The sequence below is a fragment of the Prinia subflava genome, chromosome 5, assembly GCF_021018805.1.
Source record: "Prinia subflava isolate CZ2003 ecotype Zambia chromosome 5, Cam_Psub_1.2, whole genome shotgun sequence".
NCBI classification, from domain to species: domain Eukaryota; kingdom Metazoa; phylum Chordata; class Aves; order Passeriformes; family Cisticolidae; genus Prinia; species Prinia subflava.
Window position 1 is genome coordinate 46,807,573 of NC_086251.1, and position 16,294 is coordinate 46,823,866.

Consider the following 16,294-nt stretch of genomic DNA (forward strand, 5'->3'; position numbering starts at 1 on the left):
AACAACAGTCCTTTAAACCCAAGCCAAGGGACTACATCTGGGTAAGAAAGGTAAAGAATGATGCACTGCCCCTGTTTGCAGCACTGTATATAGCCAGGCTTTTGTAATTCATTCTAGAAACCCAGTGTTATAAACCAGATTTTTAGCACTTGTTAATGTAATCAACACATTTCCAAACTGGAAAATTAGGAAAAAAATATAAATTAAGTATTTTTGTGAAAATTCATGAAGCAAGTTCAAAACTAATTTCTCTTTGAACATGATAATCCACTGTCTTATGACCTTAAAATATCTTAGCCTACCTCCAAGATTAGTTACCGTTCTAAGCTTGGCAGAGCAGCTCAAAAGAAATTCAAGTCTGGATCAGCACATCTTCTTCTGGTGCCTAGGCAAGTTTGTTCAAAGTTACCCTTAACTTTTGTAAGGCCATAGAAAATTTTGTAAGGCTTCCCATATCTCCTACCCTTTCCTCCTTTCTCAGGAGCAAAATATCTGAGCCCAAAATGCTCTCAATTCATGGATTTTCCAGCCTTTTCTACCTAGTAACAGCCCCATACAAAAACTAAACTCTCAAGGCCTCACTATGGAAACAGATCTGCCACAATTTTATTCTGTGATTCAGGAGTAAAGTAGGGCAGCCAGCTCAAGCAGAAACTGCAGCATAGCTCTGTATTATGCTCTTTATTGCTGTAGCACTAAATTGCAGCAGTTTCTAAGCTCACAGTGTCACATCTGAACAGGCTTAGTTATTTAAAAATTCCTTTAAGAAATGTGTCCTGATGCTAGTAGCAAGTAATCAAACAAACTCAAACACAATGTGGCTCAGTAGAAAGGACATAAGGCTATCACCAAGGGCTTTTACTCTGTTCAAGATTCTGCCACTGACTCCCTGTTCAGCCTTAAACAAAAAACCTCCAGCTACAGCTTCTTCATCTGCAAAATGAGAACTGTGATCGCATTTTCTCTCCTCTGTTGAGTGATTAGATTCAAAAAGCAGAATTGTAAGGAGCTGCCAGTGTTACCTCTGGACCTTCTCTGTGAGTTTTTTTCTCGTCTGCTCTGCTTGGATTGCGAACAGCCATGGCTCTAAGGAGTCAGAAGACCTTGTGACACTATCAAAGAATCTCCTTGCTTTGCTGGCACTGTGAGACTTCCTTTGGATGTGGATGTATGACCTCCACAGGGACTGGTTGCTAGGATACCGTTTCAGAGCCTCCGTTAGTGCCTCTCGCAGGGGATTCAAAGGATAAACACTCATTTTCATGTGGAATCTCAGCAGATTTGTATGCAGCAGTGTGATGGCTTCGAGAGCAGTGGGAAAATTTAGAATGCCAAAATTCTCTCCAGTATTTTCACATTTCTGGGAACCAGAAGCTTCAAGTTTTTCTGAAGCCTGTGTATATATTAATACTGCAGCATCAATGCCAACAGTCAAATACTGGAACAGTGCATAACAACCAACCAGGTTAACCAGCTGATCAGTATCCTTGACCTGATCCTGATCAGAAACTGGTATTTTACTTAAATAATCTTGCAGAGCATGCTCATATGTTTTACGAGCTTTCAGGACATTCACAGGCAGCACTTGTCCGCTGTAGGGCACATATGGCCCATTTTCAGTCAGTTTGGTCAATATATGAACAGCACGTGACATAACAGCTCCTTCTGTGCTTTCCAGCAGCTCCACTTCCAGCTGAGCATAGAGCAGGCTGAGGCTGCAGAGCTGGGCACTCTTCAGTCCCCCTGTCCCTGCTGTGCACAGAGCTGTGTCAAACACCTTCCTGGAATCATCCGTGTTACCAAGCAGCCATTCCAGGTAGGCATAGAGTTTCCAGAGAGAAAGGTTGTTTCGGTTGTCAGGTGCTTTAAGGAAATTCTTCGCCAACTTTTTACTCTTCCTCCCTTGTGCTTTCAGCTTCTTTTTCTTTTTTGCTTGGAGACACTGAAGTACCTGCAGGGGAAAATAAATAGAGCATATTTTGAGAGGGATGGAAGCAGAAAGGAGAAAAAAAAACCTCACAGCAATTTTCAATAATATAATTATAAAATTATATATTCTCATATAATAACATTTATGCAAAAATTCAAAAAATAGTTTGCTACAGGTATGCCACTCTTTAACATGTACTGAAGAAAAGGGAGTTTTGGTTTTCTTTTTCTCCACCTTGTGCAATCTTAACTGGTGATTTCTGATTTGAATATTTAGTCCTGCAAGACAACTTTCATCAAGATTTTTTAAAATTCAATATAAACATTAATGCAGAAGAAAGCCACACATCACAAAATCGATTATATGCAGACTCCTCATTACCTTAGATATCTCATACTGTAGCCAACAAATGGCCAGGTTAGCTTTTTCCTTTCCTGAAAATAACTGGGACAGGACATGGAAGACATTCTGTATGAACTCCTCTCCTTCTTTATAGTGGCCTATCTGATGTCTGCCTCGTGACATCGTATCCATGTGACCAATACTGTTGAATCCAGAAAGTGGAAAATCAACAGAAGTCAGCGGTTTATCATCATAAAGCACACTGTCAAAGATGTTATTTTCATCCATGGCAATGTAGAGACTGGAAGGAAAGAGTTTACTTGTACATGGAACTCCCAGGAATTGCAAGAAAGAGTACAGTAGTTGATGTTGAAGCTTTGGATTAGAAAGACGGATTAAAGATGGTCCAAGATCATCAAATAACACCTAAAAATCCAAATTAAAACAAATTCCATTAATTTATGCAATCAAATAAAAGCAGTTACTCTGTAATCTATGTAGTTAAAGAATCTTTTCAAATCACTAGGATTTAATTAAATTGTATCAAAATGTCATTCAACTTAAAAATGGACAAGTTAAACAAGCAATCCATTTTTCCAGTCAGACTGTAAGTTTGCTATCACAAGATTTCTTTTTCTATGAACAACAAAGACCTCCATAAAAAACTTACAGAATGAAGGTCTGGAAGAATTTATTCATAGGCCTTTTAATACATTCTAATTTGAAAATTAATCTCTGATTTGACCTATTTCCCAAGGAATAAAAAATATCCAACTATCTGACTTTAAGGCAATGAAATCCTTGTTTAATTAATGCACATCTCTTCTTAGACATATTTCTGTGAGACTTCTCCACACAGATGACAGGAATCACTGAACAGCAAAGACAGACTATTTGCCTGAAGACTTTACAAAGTTTACCATGAGCTTCCCATGGTTTCCACAAGTCTCAGCACAAAACCTCAGGCAAATTTTGAATTTCAAAGAAAAAAATCTTTTTTCCAAACAAAGAAAAGTATTACTGTTCTAAAATATCCACAAACATGACAATGAATTCAAATGAAAGGATAACTAGTCTTATCATCTCCCCTTGTTCTATTATATCACAGTGACCTGTCTTTCTGGATCTTCACAATCTTCTTCAGTTTCCTTTTTGGTTTTGTCTGGCCTCCAAGGTAACCAGTGCCTTGCCTCACGGGAATATTCAATATCCAACCAAATATGCCACTTGGGACGAGTTTTATCTTTTATTTCTTGATCCTCATCTAGCTCTTCATCATCCTCATCATCTAAAATGAAATCAATACATACACACACAAGATTGTTAGAGAAAAATGATCCCACCAAATCCAAAGGCCAGGCATGACATACACTTTAACTACTTTAACAATGGAAATAAATATAATGTTAATAAAAAAACACACAAGATGTAACTGAGATTTTCCACATCACAGTTCTGGGTTTTGACACCAACTCTGTAAGAATAGGAAGGCAGGAAGCTTCCAAACTTTCAGAAGCTGTGGATCAGTGTCAGCACTCAAACTTTTTCACAGAGGAGAAAAGAAAACACTGACAGGCTGTGGATCACTTTTATCAACAGCAATTTGCAAGCAACAGCCAAGAGTCAGTCATCCTTTTGTGTAATTTAGATTCTTCACTTCATACCTGGGCATAAAATTTCAAGTATGCTTATGAATACTAGTGTGCATAAAACATTTTGAGAAAACCACTGTACATAAGAAATGGTACTTTAATATTAAACACTGCAAAACAAGTTTGGCCATGCTGCTTTAGAGTAAGTGGTATTTTCAACATTTTAATTAATGTGCAGTTGAAACAACCCATGTAGTTACACACACACACACAAAAGGACGTGGATGCTTAACCACATCCCACTTCTATCTATGATAATCTTTCTGGACTGTTGGATAAAATTACACATTTTTCCTCTGACAGCAATATATTAGTTCTGTGCAGAAACTGACGAACACCTATAGGCAAAGGGAAAGTTTGTAGAGATGCTTCTTTTTTATTGCTGAGGAAAACAATAGCCCTCAAAATTTACTGGTTGCCTGCATTATTCAAATCAAGCCATGTCTACACCACCTCCAAATTCTTGATCCTGACATCTGCCATTACCTAGGTGAAATGGTCCCAATCCCAGTTCTTCTGAAATTTCAGGTACAACAAACAGGTGGTTGCAAGATTTTTACTCTCTCTATATTTTTGTGATCAACAGTATCTCCTTTAGTCAGCAGCTCTATGAAAAAAGACAGCACTTCCACAATCTAATCAAAGTTTGAAGAAACCTGCTAGTTTTTAGTGAACACACTCAAATGAAAATTGCACCTGAATTTCAAGGGTTGACACAGATGGGAAAAGCACTGATATATACTGGAGCTACCCAGTAAGACTGGCAGTGGTCTTCTTCTCTATACTGAGTCTTCTCGATTTGTGAACAAAATGTTTAGAGCCAGCAAAAAAACCCCTGCTGACCTCAGTTGGGGGCCAAGGAGATTCCATCTTAATCCAGGAACAAGGGAGGCATATAATTATCTTTCAGTTCCTTTGTTTACTAAAAGCAGACCCCAACTTGCTTCATCAGAGTTGTTACAGCAGGAGCAGCAAAAGCAAAGACCACTCAGCTTTGTTCAGACACATTCCAGCCTCGTGCTTCCCTGCAAGCTGTATCTGCTTGAGAAATAGTCCTTGACCTGAAAGGAAGTGCTGTAGACCACAAGACAGGGTGAGGCTAAGCAGCAGGGAGTGTTTTCTGCATCCCTGCTCTTCCAGAAGCACTCCAGCCAAGTGAAGACACAATTCCTTCCTTTTCTGCATCACAAAAAGAAAGGAAATGTTTTCCTCCTATTTTAGCTATACCTTTGCTTGATTAACTAAAATCTGATTCTAGAAAGAGAATCATAAATCTAGGTATCCTTGAGGCAACTATCATCTAATAATATAATCCCACCTCACCTTACTAATATGGTGAAAGGGTCTTAAGAGAAGTAGCTTCCTTTCACTTTTGATGGGCGTGAATCTCCACCAAGTACTCACACCTCTGGCTCTTTCCACATGAAGTGGAGGATATGCCTCTCCCTCCTCTAATTCTCATTGTAGGAAGGACAACAATGTTCCATAAACAGTAGCATACATAGAACATTCTACACGTGCTATTCCCTGTGAAGTATGATATACATTATCTTGATATCAGTATTTTTTTAAAACTTTTATATAAAAACATGACAAGAATCAGATCAGTGATCATTCTAATCAAAATGTTCAGATGAACACATAAGACATACAACTATACATATTGAGACACACATACCAGGCTTAAGAACAACCCAGCCACCCTTTTCTTGTTGGTGCATCCATGCTTTCCAGCCTCTGGCTCCTTTTTCCCCAATTCGTGGTTCTCCACTATCCCAGAAGGGTTCAAAGAATTCCACCTATTGTTTTTGACAGGACCAACCAAAACAAAACATATAGGAAAACAGTTTTTGCTATTGTACAGCCATTATCTCTGCAAACTTACGTTTCCCAGACCCTACAAGCACATATCTGGATGTAATTTCTGTATTTAAAGCCTTTGTTAGATGCTGCTTAAGATTCAGCAGGATCAATTGAGTACTTCAGTTACAGCTGTGGCATGTAAGGACTGTCATCAGCTCTTCTCATGAAAATAAAATTTGTTTTACAAGGTAACTGGCTTTAAATAAAGCAAAATACTTTTGTGCCTGCAGTCCTTTACAGATCTTTCAAGGATAAAGATCCAAAGTCCCCAAGGTGTGGCTTTCAGAATCCAAAACTCCCCTACTCCCCAACTTCTATGAGATCACGAAGAATTTGGCTAACGGAATGATAACCCAATCACACACCTATGGTCAAATCAAAATATTACATTGCACATAAACATGACCAGACTACAGACATGAGGGAAAAGATGTGTAAGGACTTATATCTTTCAGGTTTAGGGAGGCCAAAAAGGTCAGGGCACTTTCCAGTGGATCAGAAGTCCAGGGTTCCAGTCCTAGTGACTTTGTCATCAATTCATCAATTCCTCCTCTGCTTTGTGTATCCTAAGCTCTGATGACAATCTCTCACCTATTATTAAACGATTCTGCTGTGTACCAACCTTTGGCTTGGACACTGAGATGTGACTCTTAATACAAATACTAACAATAAAATTTACTCCAAGAAAAACCAAGCATCAACACATGAGAAAATTCCAGGCTTACAGCAAACCGCAAAATATAATTCTGCTCCTCACAGATTTATTCTTTGCTGAAAGTGAGAAAGTGAACTGTGAAAACAGTACAGAAACAAGTAATTCCAGACTGAGTCATAACCCTTCTGTAAGACAGCAGAATGTACGATCAGCTGTAAATCTGGCATTTTCCTGTTTTCAAGAACTGCACTTTCCAACCCAAACATGGTCCTTTTGAATCAAGGCTCCTTTTCAACCTGCTCTAAGATTTTTACTCCAGGTAATCATACAGTTTTTCAAATTATTAGAATTGTAACTATATGTATGTGTGCAACTACACCAAATCCTCCATGATAGCTATGACTGAACTCTAAATTTTAACTCTTTCAGAAGACATCACTATTTTTTAACCTATGAGATTGCTCCATTTGTGGGTAGCAGTGTTAATCGAAGAGCAATAACTGGAGTCTGAGTTTCTGGGGAAGACAGTGAGGCAACTGAAGCAAATTCAATTTTTATCCTCTACAGTACCCCAGCTGCCTAAATGGTGGCCTCTCTACCACTCATTAAAAAAGAAACAGTTCTTAACATTTCAGTGGAATGATGCTACTGGCATCTAAATATTATCTTCCTTATTATTAGTGGGGTGCATGTGCAACAGTCTCCTGAACAAATGAAGAAAAAAGTGATGCAGTACTTCAGCATTTACCATTATAAGCTGAACAGAATCTCACGGGTCAAATAAAAAGCACTTGAAAGCATGAAAGTGTTCCTAATGTAGCTGTAGGAACAGGGTTAAAAACTAGCCTGTCATTTCTTCTAAATGCAGCCAACAAGTAATTTGCAAGTTCCCATATGAAGCTGTTTTGAGAATGAGAATGAATTGAGAATCTTGTGTTTAACACAACAATCTATTCTGAGGGTGAAAAATAAGTGCACCTGTAATAACAAGGGATTTGTCCCATCAGAATCAGTAAAGTATGCAAACAATCCAAGAATAGACAGATTTGATAGACAAGTAAAATGTCTTTTACTAACCAATAGAATAATTAAGAAACCTGTTAACCAATTAGAAGTTGCCCTCGAGGTTGTAAACTGTATAAAAGACAGCATGTGGCCTTAATAAAGGCCTTCTGAGCCTTCTGAAAACATGGTACTGTTTCATTCAGTATGCTGTGACCGTCTCTACAATGACATGTAGCCATGAAATTAATGGAAATAGCTAACAGAGAACCTAAGAAACTTTTTGCAAAAACTGAATGGAAAGATTTTATGTCTTATCAGCCCTCTCCATCACCAGTAACAAAACAACAGCATTTTGGGGGAAAAGAAGGAGGGCAGGTGCTAACTAGACACAGACATTGGTCAGCTAGCTCCATTTTTTATTATTGAAAAAGATATGAAATGACTGGTTTGTAACATTTCTATTACATACAGTAAAAGTAACCATTTGGCCTGTAGTTCCAGAGGACCCACAAGCATTTTTTCAATGCAAGCAATACCTTGAAGAACCTCTAAGTAAGCTGTTATCCAAAATATTTCCCTATGTCCTTAAAAATTCATCAGCATTTTTCTGGTACAGCATTTTCTGTAGTACATAAAGACACACACCCATTTAAATGGAAATTGCTACCTGTCCCCTTGTTGGCAGATCTTTTACACTGTCAGGCTTAAAGAAGGTGAAGTCAATCAGAGCCTGAAACAAAGACACTGCCTTCTCAGAATGGCCAGCCTGTCTCAGAAAGTGGCATTGCTGAATAAATATAGCTGTAAAGAAAAGAGGATAAAATTTTAGTATTTCAGATTTTGTTGCAGAGTATTTTATTACAGCCCACAAATATAAAAATACATACACAACATGCTGTAAAACATAATTGTTTTGGAACAGTATCCAAATTCAAAACATGGAGAGTAAACAGCATAAATGCATGTCAAAATTGTCAGTTTAATGAACTTTAAGACTGCTCACTTTAAATGTGCCAAAGAGACAACTTTTTATTCATGCTATACATGAACTGTCCTTACTGATGGAAGGTTAGACACAATGGTCTGAACTTCATTGCATGTAACATCTGTCAGTGTGTCTGAGCCCTCTCTGAAGATGCTGGGTGTAATCACAATGCACACAGGGAGGTGATAACAAGAAAAATCCTTTTTGCCTCAGTTTTGCATGAAATATTTACATTGATAATATGCTGGCAATACAACATTTTCGTTCCAATTGTCATTACCTTTTCCTTTATGTAAGACCTGAGTTAAGAGAAGTCCAATCTTCTGGCCAAAACATTACTGCTTAGAAGTAGGGAAAAGCCCTATCCCTCACTCTTCAACAAATTATTTGTCTAACCACTGTATTATCCCTACTGCACATTGAGCCTGAGTCTCAGCTTAAAAAAAATGAGAAGCAAAGTCCCAGTGTTTCTCTTCATATTTTGCAATGAGAGTCTTCAACTGAAGAGTTGGAGAAGTAACAGGTATTATGAACACCTCCATTATGAGGCAGCTCAAGGATATTTCAGTGATACTCAACCACTCCAAATTATACTCCAGTCTTAACACAATAGAAACTGTTCAAATTGCTTTAAATTATAATCAACTTGCAAAAATTCCTAAGCCCATAAAGACTTAAATCACTGACAGCTTGGAAAACAGTAAAACAGGTCTTTAAATACTACTGTTCCTTCACTAAACACATTTGCTTTGGAGGGTTTTAAACAATCCAAATATTTAGGTGTCTAGATACATACATGTAACAACGTAAGTTAGCAGCAACTGCTCTTAATCATCATCTTATACTTAATACATAGGAAATGATTTACTCCTTTTATCTGAATTTAGGCATATATCAGATGTATACACATAAAAACCTGAATTCAGCTACAATATACAAACAGGCATTTAATCCAATTTTTTATGCAAAGTCAGTGATTATTCCTGCTAACAAAGACTCTGAGATTTCTGAAGATATTTAAACAACAGAAACAATTATTAAGTTTATAATACAATCTTCCCAAGTATTTTAACTAATTCAGGCACTGCATCAAACTGACACTGAAAAAATTGTCCTTTCCTACTCTCCCAGCTTCAGAGATGAACTTTGATTAAAATACTCCGAATGTAGAAAATGCCTCATCAGGATTTGCTGCCAAACTGGTGCCAAAAATAAATCAGAATGTAAAATTTTCTGCATTTTAAAAAACAAAAAGGTATTTGAAGAAATGCAAAGATCAGCATTTTCTCTGTGGCAAAAACTGAAAACAGCATGAATACATACCCAGTTCAGTCCGTGATGCTAAGACACCACTGCAGCTGAACTGACCTAGAAGATAAGAATTTTCTCCCCAACCAGTAGGTACAGTTTGAAAAACAAGACTCCCTTTATACAGCAAAAATTAAGAAAACTTTATATTCATCTGCTTTATATTAACAGTTCCTAGTAAACTTAAAGTATTACAAATTTTTATGTCAAAATTTACCTAAAGGCAGATCTACCATTTTAAATTCAGCTTTATCTTTTTAAAATTTTTCAATAAAAAGTTTTTTAAAAAAACACCCACTTATTTCCAAGCAGATAGTACCGCATACTGAACACTAGATGGCACAGTCTCCCACGATTTAAAATTAGAGCTCTTCCACTGTCCTCAGCAAAGGTCAAAGGTTGAAGATGTAACCCGGATGTACATCGGCAGTGCTACTCACCTCATAATTAGTTTGTGAAATATTCTGTATATTTAACTTAGTGAAAAATTTGATAACCTTCCTAATAAGTATGTCAATTAAAACTCAGTCCAAGAATTACATAGCTGAGTCACTAAGAAATCTCAAACCAGGAAGTCTCCCAAGGGAAATTTCTCTAATCCTATCATTTGAATTGTGAAGAGGAAAAATAAAATACTTGAGATGGTTCATAAACAAATCACTACAGGCTTAAGACAGAACAACAAGAAGTTACTTGTGTTTCCGTTCCACTCAAGAATTTGAGTTCATTTTTATTTTAAGCTATCTGTGGATATTGCCAGCAAAAAAGTATTTAAAAAACATCAATCTAATATTAGTTAACTTACTAAAGGAACTCTATTAAAAAAAAATTCTCATAGCAGTTACAAACTGCTTCATGAGTTTGTATTTCATAAGTCACATATGTTCAAATATGTGCAGGAAAACAAAATGAAAGAAAAACCTTCTTGTTTCCAAAAATATTCTGAATAAAACCTTTGTCCTGAGAATCATTCCTTGTGGTTAGTGTACAAAGTGATGAAAATACTGGAAATCAGAGACAGTAGAAGCAATTAGAAGCTATCAGGCTGAACAATATCCACTGGCCAGCAGAGCATTTTTCCTTTGCAGCACTTTTTCCAGTGCTTGATCCCAGATGAATCAGCCAAAGACTGTATGAGATCTGAACACCTGAGATTAATTTGGTAACCCAGCATCTCAATCTGTAAGTCCAGACTGGATATTGCATAACATTATTGCTCCAAGATTTACAGGACTGGATAAAAACAAGATGTTTCTTGGACTATGATTTACATGAAAAAAAGAAAATGGACTCCCCCATAATAGTCTCTTTTAGAATGAAAATTACTGTAAAAATATATATATATATTCCTGGTGACACTAATATTTTCCCCTCCTCAATGTATTCACAGATTTATAATCACAATGACAGAGCAAGGTAGAGAAGAAAATTGCAATGAGTAGGTTAAGTCATTTTGCTCGAAATAAATTTAAAGACCATGCCAGAACTGAGCATGAACTCATTTGTTCCCTGAATCCACTCCAGCATCCTAACTATTCGACTTATTTTCCTTCCAGGGATAATTATATAATAAATTATAAAGTGGTAGATGAATGCATAGAAGAAATACAAAAGGCATGATCACAGGGTATTACAGCTTAGAATTCTCCATCTACAGACTGGGATGCTCAACAAAATTTCACTTCAGACTTGTAATGTTCCTTATCTTTTCTGGATTAAAGTAGTCAGGTGTAAAACTTCTAAACAAGAGATAATTATTTTTTTCACAGGTCTCCTTTTTATAAAAGCACATCTCCGGGCTGTTGGCTGTGATTCTCCAGTCTCCAATGTCTCCTGACATTGTACTGTAAACCACTCAGCACGTTAGACTTTAATGGATGTTGTATCATAAACTCTCCTGGGGCAGAGAAGGATCTGCTACATCCATATTTGGTTGGAATATTTGCTTTAATTCCCAGCTAAGAACCAGGATGCCAGGCACTTTGTAGAGAAGAAAAGCTTCACACAATACATAAGAAAATCTGTTCTTCATGCAGCTACCCCCTATAAAGACCAATCTGACCATACTATGCAGAAAGAGCCTTACCCAGCATAGCCTCTTCTGTGCCAGGCAGCAGAGGATGGGATAGCATGCTGCCATCCTGTACAGCCGCCAGTGTTGTCAAACACTTTCCATAGAGACTGTTGATCTTCGAAACAGAAAAGGTTGTGAACTGACTTTGACAGAAGAGAAGGTATTTCTTCCACATCTCTGGATTATTGGGATGTAAAAAAATTAGCTTCTGCCATTCTTTGATCACAGCTGGTGGTTCCCAGAATTCTGTGCAAAGCTTCAGCCTGGCAAGTTTCAGATCAACATTACTTGGATTGCTTTCAATTGCCCTCTCTAAAATGGCCAGTTTCTTTTCCAAGATTAACTTGAGTGATTTTCTCCTTAATTCCTGCTCTCCCTTACTGGCATAAGGGCTAGGTCCTCTCATTAATTCATCCTAAACAAAAAAGAAACGTCATTACAGCCTTAGGAAGAATGATCACTAGAATCACAAGAATGCTGACATTTGTGAAGTTAACAGGTCATTATCACTTACAAAATATATACAGCTCTAAACAAATGAAATGACAATATAATGTTCATGTATTTATTATTTATAATAAGCAACAAGGCCCATTAGAATACATACCTGAAAGGAAATAAATTCCATCCAAGCATTAATATCTCTTGGGTTTTCTCTGACTTTCTTGTTATATTCTTCTACTTTTGACATTAGAATGGAGTTCATGTTTATCCCAGGCTCTTGAGTTGTTTGCTGTGTATTTACAGACTCATTATCTGCACTCTTGCACGCTTTTCCTTGCAGCCACACTGTGGTTGATGGATCATAAATCCCAAGAGGATTTACTTCTGTTTTGTCAGAAGAATCATCCATTTCCACTTGGGAAACTGGTATGAAAGCAGGTGGATCAGATGGAGAATTTTTATTACAAACAAGAATGCCATCTGTGTTCAGCATCTTCACATTGTTCTTTGTAAAGTAGCGCTCAGGTCGACTCTGTGCTTGCTTCCTTTTTGATGCAGAACTGTCCCAAATTATACAGTGTTTCTTTGCATCTATGCCAAGACAGGACTCGCCTTTCCTTTTATACCTTGGAGAGGAAAATACAATTAAACATCTTCTAAAATACACATTAGAAAAGATACCTCCTTCTCGAAAGAAATCCTTTCATTCAAATTAACCCAAATAATGTATGCCTAGACCTTCAAAAGCTTAAGAGCCTGGTAAATTTCTGCTCATTTAAGACTTCAACTTATAAATTCTTTCAGCACCATAATACTTTTACTATGATACTAATAATTGTCTGAGTTCAACAATGTATGTCATACTCAAGCAGAAGAAAACCCTTTTTCCTTTCCATCATTTTAAGCCACATAGATAAACCTGGAGAAAGAACAACGGACATTACTTAGGGTTACTTAGATTAGATTATTTTAAACTGAAAATGAGACACCAGTTGTTCAGTCCAGTAATTTCCTTTTGCATCCCTAGGCCTCTGTCTATTTTATATGCCAAAAAGTGGAGGGAGGTGTGAAGAGAAAAAGAGAGGCCAAGTTCATAAAGACCACAATAATCCTATGGTTTAAGACAGGAAAATACAATCTTCAAATATTACCAAGAATGTAATTTCAGTGGCAGATATAGTGACATGCAATGCTAAAGTAATACTTTTCATATCAGAAAATAGCTGACAATCCAAAGGTGATAGAAAATTGAAAAAAAAATTGTAACCAAGCAATCTTTTTGCAAAGGCACAAAATGCTACAAAAATATAACCCATAAATTCTCCCTCCCTCCTCCACAAATAATTATATACAGTATTATTGTATATATGGTAAAATGTTTTCCTGAGAAAATCAAGAAGTGTACATACATAATGCATGAGCCAACTGTAGGCTCCTTTGGAGGGGCTTCTGTACTAAAGCAAAGATATGTTCTGAAGGATCATCACAGTACCAGTAACACACTAAGGATATTCAAGGTGCAATTTCATCTATACTAACATGAAACACAGCATTGCATAGGACAGACACATCCCAGTACAATGTCTGGGTGAAGAAATCTGTATGCTAAGAAAATATCCGTAACTTTTTTTTACAAGAGTATCAAACTACTCAAGTAAGTAAACCTCTTGACAAATCTAGTATGAAATAATCAATACCTTCACTTCCCTTTCAGACACAGAAACAGAACAAGAGAACAAAAAGAGCACTTGCCTACAGATGATTAATAACAGAACCTGGGATTTCTGACCTCAAAAACATACCTTTGAATCTGCCCCATGCTGCCACCTCTAGAGGGCCCTGTAGTTTGCTACAGAGAATGTTTTTAAAAACAATGAAAATCATGCACATTATACCCATTATTTCATGCCATCTTTTGCCTTTTAAAATATTCATCCAAGAATTATAGAATGGTTTGGGTTGGAAGGGGCCTTACAGATGATCTTGTTCCAACCCCATGGGCAGAGACACCTTCCACTAGATCAGGCTGCTCAAAGCTCCTTCCAGCCTGGCCTCGAACATTTCCAGGGATGGGGCATCCTCATCTCTGGGCAGCCTATTCCAGTGCCTCAACATCCTCACAGTAAAAAATTTCTTCCTAATATTGAATCAAAACCTATTTTTTCAGTTTAAAACCATTTCCTCATGTCCTATCACTATATGCCCTTGTAAAAAGTCCCTCTCCATCTTTCTTGTAGGCTCCCTTCAGGTACTGGATGGAGCCTTCTTTTCCAGGCTGAACAACTCCAGTTCTCTCAGCCTTTACTCATAGGAGAGAGAGGTGCTCCAGCTCTCTGTGATCAATCTGGTGGCCCTTCTCCGGACTCACTCTAACAGGTCCATGTCGTTCCTTTGGGAACTCCAGAGCTGGATGCAGCACTGCAGGTGAGGCCTCACCAGGGCAGAGCAGAGGGGCAGAATCCCCACCCTTGCCCTGCTGCCCACACTGCTTTGGTGCAGCCCAGGATACAATTGGCTTTTTGGGCTGCCAGCACATATTTCTGGCTCATCATCCACTTGCTCTCATCTTTGCTGTCATCCACCAGCACCCCCAAGTCTTTCTTGTCAGGGCTGCTCTGATCTGTTCATCCTCCAGCCTGTGTTGATAGCCGGGGTTGCCCTGACCCAGTGCAGCACCTTGCCATTGCTAAATCTCATGAGGGCCCCCTTGCTGAGCTTGCACAGGTCCCTCTGGAAACTTACTGAGTGTGCACTCGATCCTGCTGTCCATGTCACTGATGAAGAACACGTTAGACAGCACTTGTCCCAGCACAGACACCCTAGGGATATCAGGTGTCACTGACACTGGCCCAACGCCAAGCCAAAGTTTGAAATGAGCTACTCAGTTACCTTGTCTCATCTTCTATGTAAAAACCTTGCAGACAGACTCAAGTGTGCCAGTTTGGACACCAGTAGAGAACAAGGTTCAGTACCTGGCTATGTCCCCGCGGTACAAGGATTTGTAGGCCCAGTTGGCAGGGTCTGGTTTCTTGTCTATCCGGAAGGTGTCTGCTGTGGGGGCCTGAATATCATCAAGCCAAATAGAGCGACTGCTGGGAGCATTTGATGCTTTCCTACCTAGACTGCAGACAAGGACAGAGAGGATATTCTAAGCATTTGTGCACATATTCATTTACATAACCCAAGAAACATTACATTTCTGTAGTTCATAATAATTTAACTTATTCAAAGTCATTGTATGTGATCCACTCTTGCAAAGCCAGTCCCACACTTCAAAAAAAAACAATTAGAAATACACTAATAGAATCATCAAATCAAAACACTAAAAGTCTCTGCACTTCCAAAAACTGTATTATAAGGAAAGGTAATAACCAGATTAAACCAATCAATCTAATCAATGGCTTGGCACACTATAATCCAAAAGCCACATACTACTACTTTCAAAATTTACCTTTGTCTTGGTAGGGTATTACCATCAAGGAAAAGAAGATAAAAGAAGTCCTAGTAAGAGGACTGACTAGCTGTAATTATACTCATGCATTTGATAAAACAGTGTGTATTAAAGTGATTTATGGATTACAGTTATACAAATGATAATAAGTGGAAATTGAGACCTGCCTCTGAACTGTGGATAACTATGAATTTCCAATCTGAATTCATGGTACAAATATGTGAGTTTTAGAGTCTTGAAAAGTTTTCTAAAATTTCGCAACACGTTTCACATTCAGAGCAATTTTGTGGTTCAGGTTTCAAAACCAGTCTTTTGAAAATTCAGTATTCTGTCAGCATCAACAATTTATGGAAAGTAGTAGAAAAAGATACCATGAAAGAACTTCAACAGTTTTATTTGGGCAAAGCACTGGCTGGCTGGTCCAACTTAGCAAGCAGCTTATGAACCACACCCAGGCACCTTTCCAGCACAGATGAGTGATGGGACTGAGCAGAATGGGTTTAGCACCCATTTTTACTGTCCTTCCTCACAGTCAAGGAAGCCTTAGCCCCCACAAAGCAATAAAAGTTCTCATAAAGGAGGAGC

General features: G+C 37.9%; 1 protein-coding gene across 1 annotated transcript in view; it reads right to left on the minus strand.

The window, feature by feature from the left end:
- The window catches only part of NRDE2 (NRDE-2, necessary for RNA interference, domain containing), a 30,879-nt gene that overhangs the window by 4,798 nt on the left and 9,787 nt on the right, over positions 1–16,294 (minus strand). The window contains exons 4-11 of the mRNA XM_063399199.1: positions 15,231–15,380; positions 12,422–12,884; positions 11,827–12,229; positions 8,115–8,248; positions 5,603–5,723; positions 3,385–3,560; positions 2,312–2,698; positions 1,023–1,951 (exon numbers count right to left, since the gene is read on the minus strand). Of these exons, the coding sequence (XP_063255269.1) occupies positions 1,023–1,951; positions 2,312–2,698; positions 3,385–3,560; positions 5,603–5,723; positions 8,115–8,248; positions 11,827–12,229; positions 12,422–12,884; positions 15,231–15,380 (2,763 nt within the window). The remainder of the gene's footprint in view (positions 1–1,022; positions 1,952–2,311; positions 2,699–3,384; positions 3,561–5,602; positions 5,724–8,114; positions 8,249–11,826; positions 12,230–12,421; positions 12,885–15,230; positions 15,381–16,294) is intronic.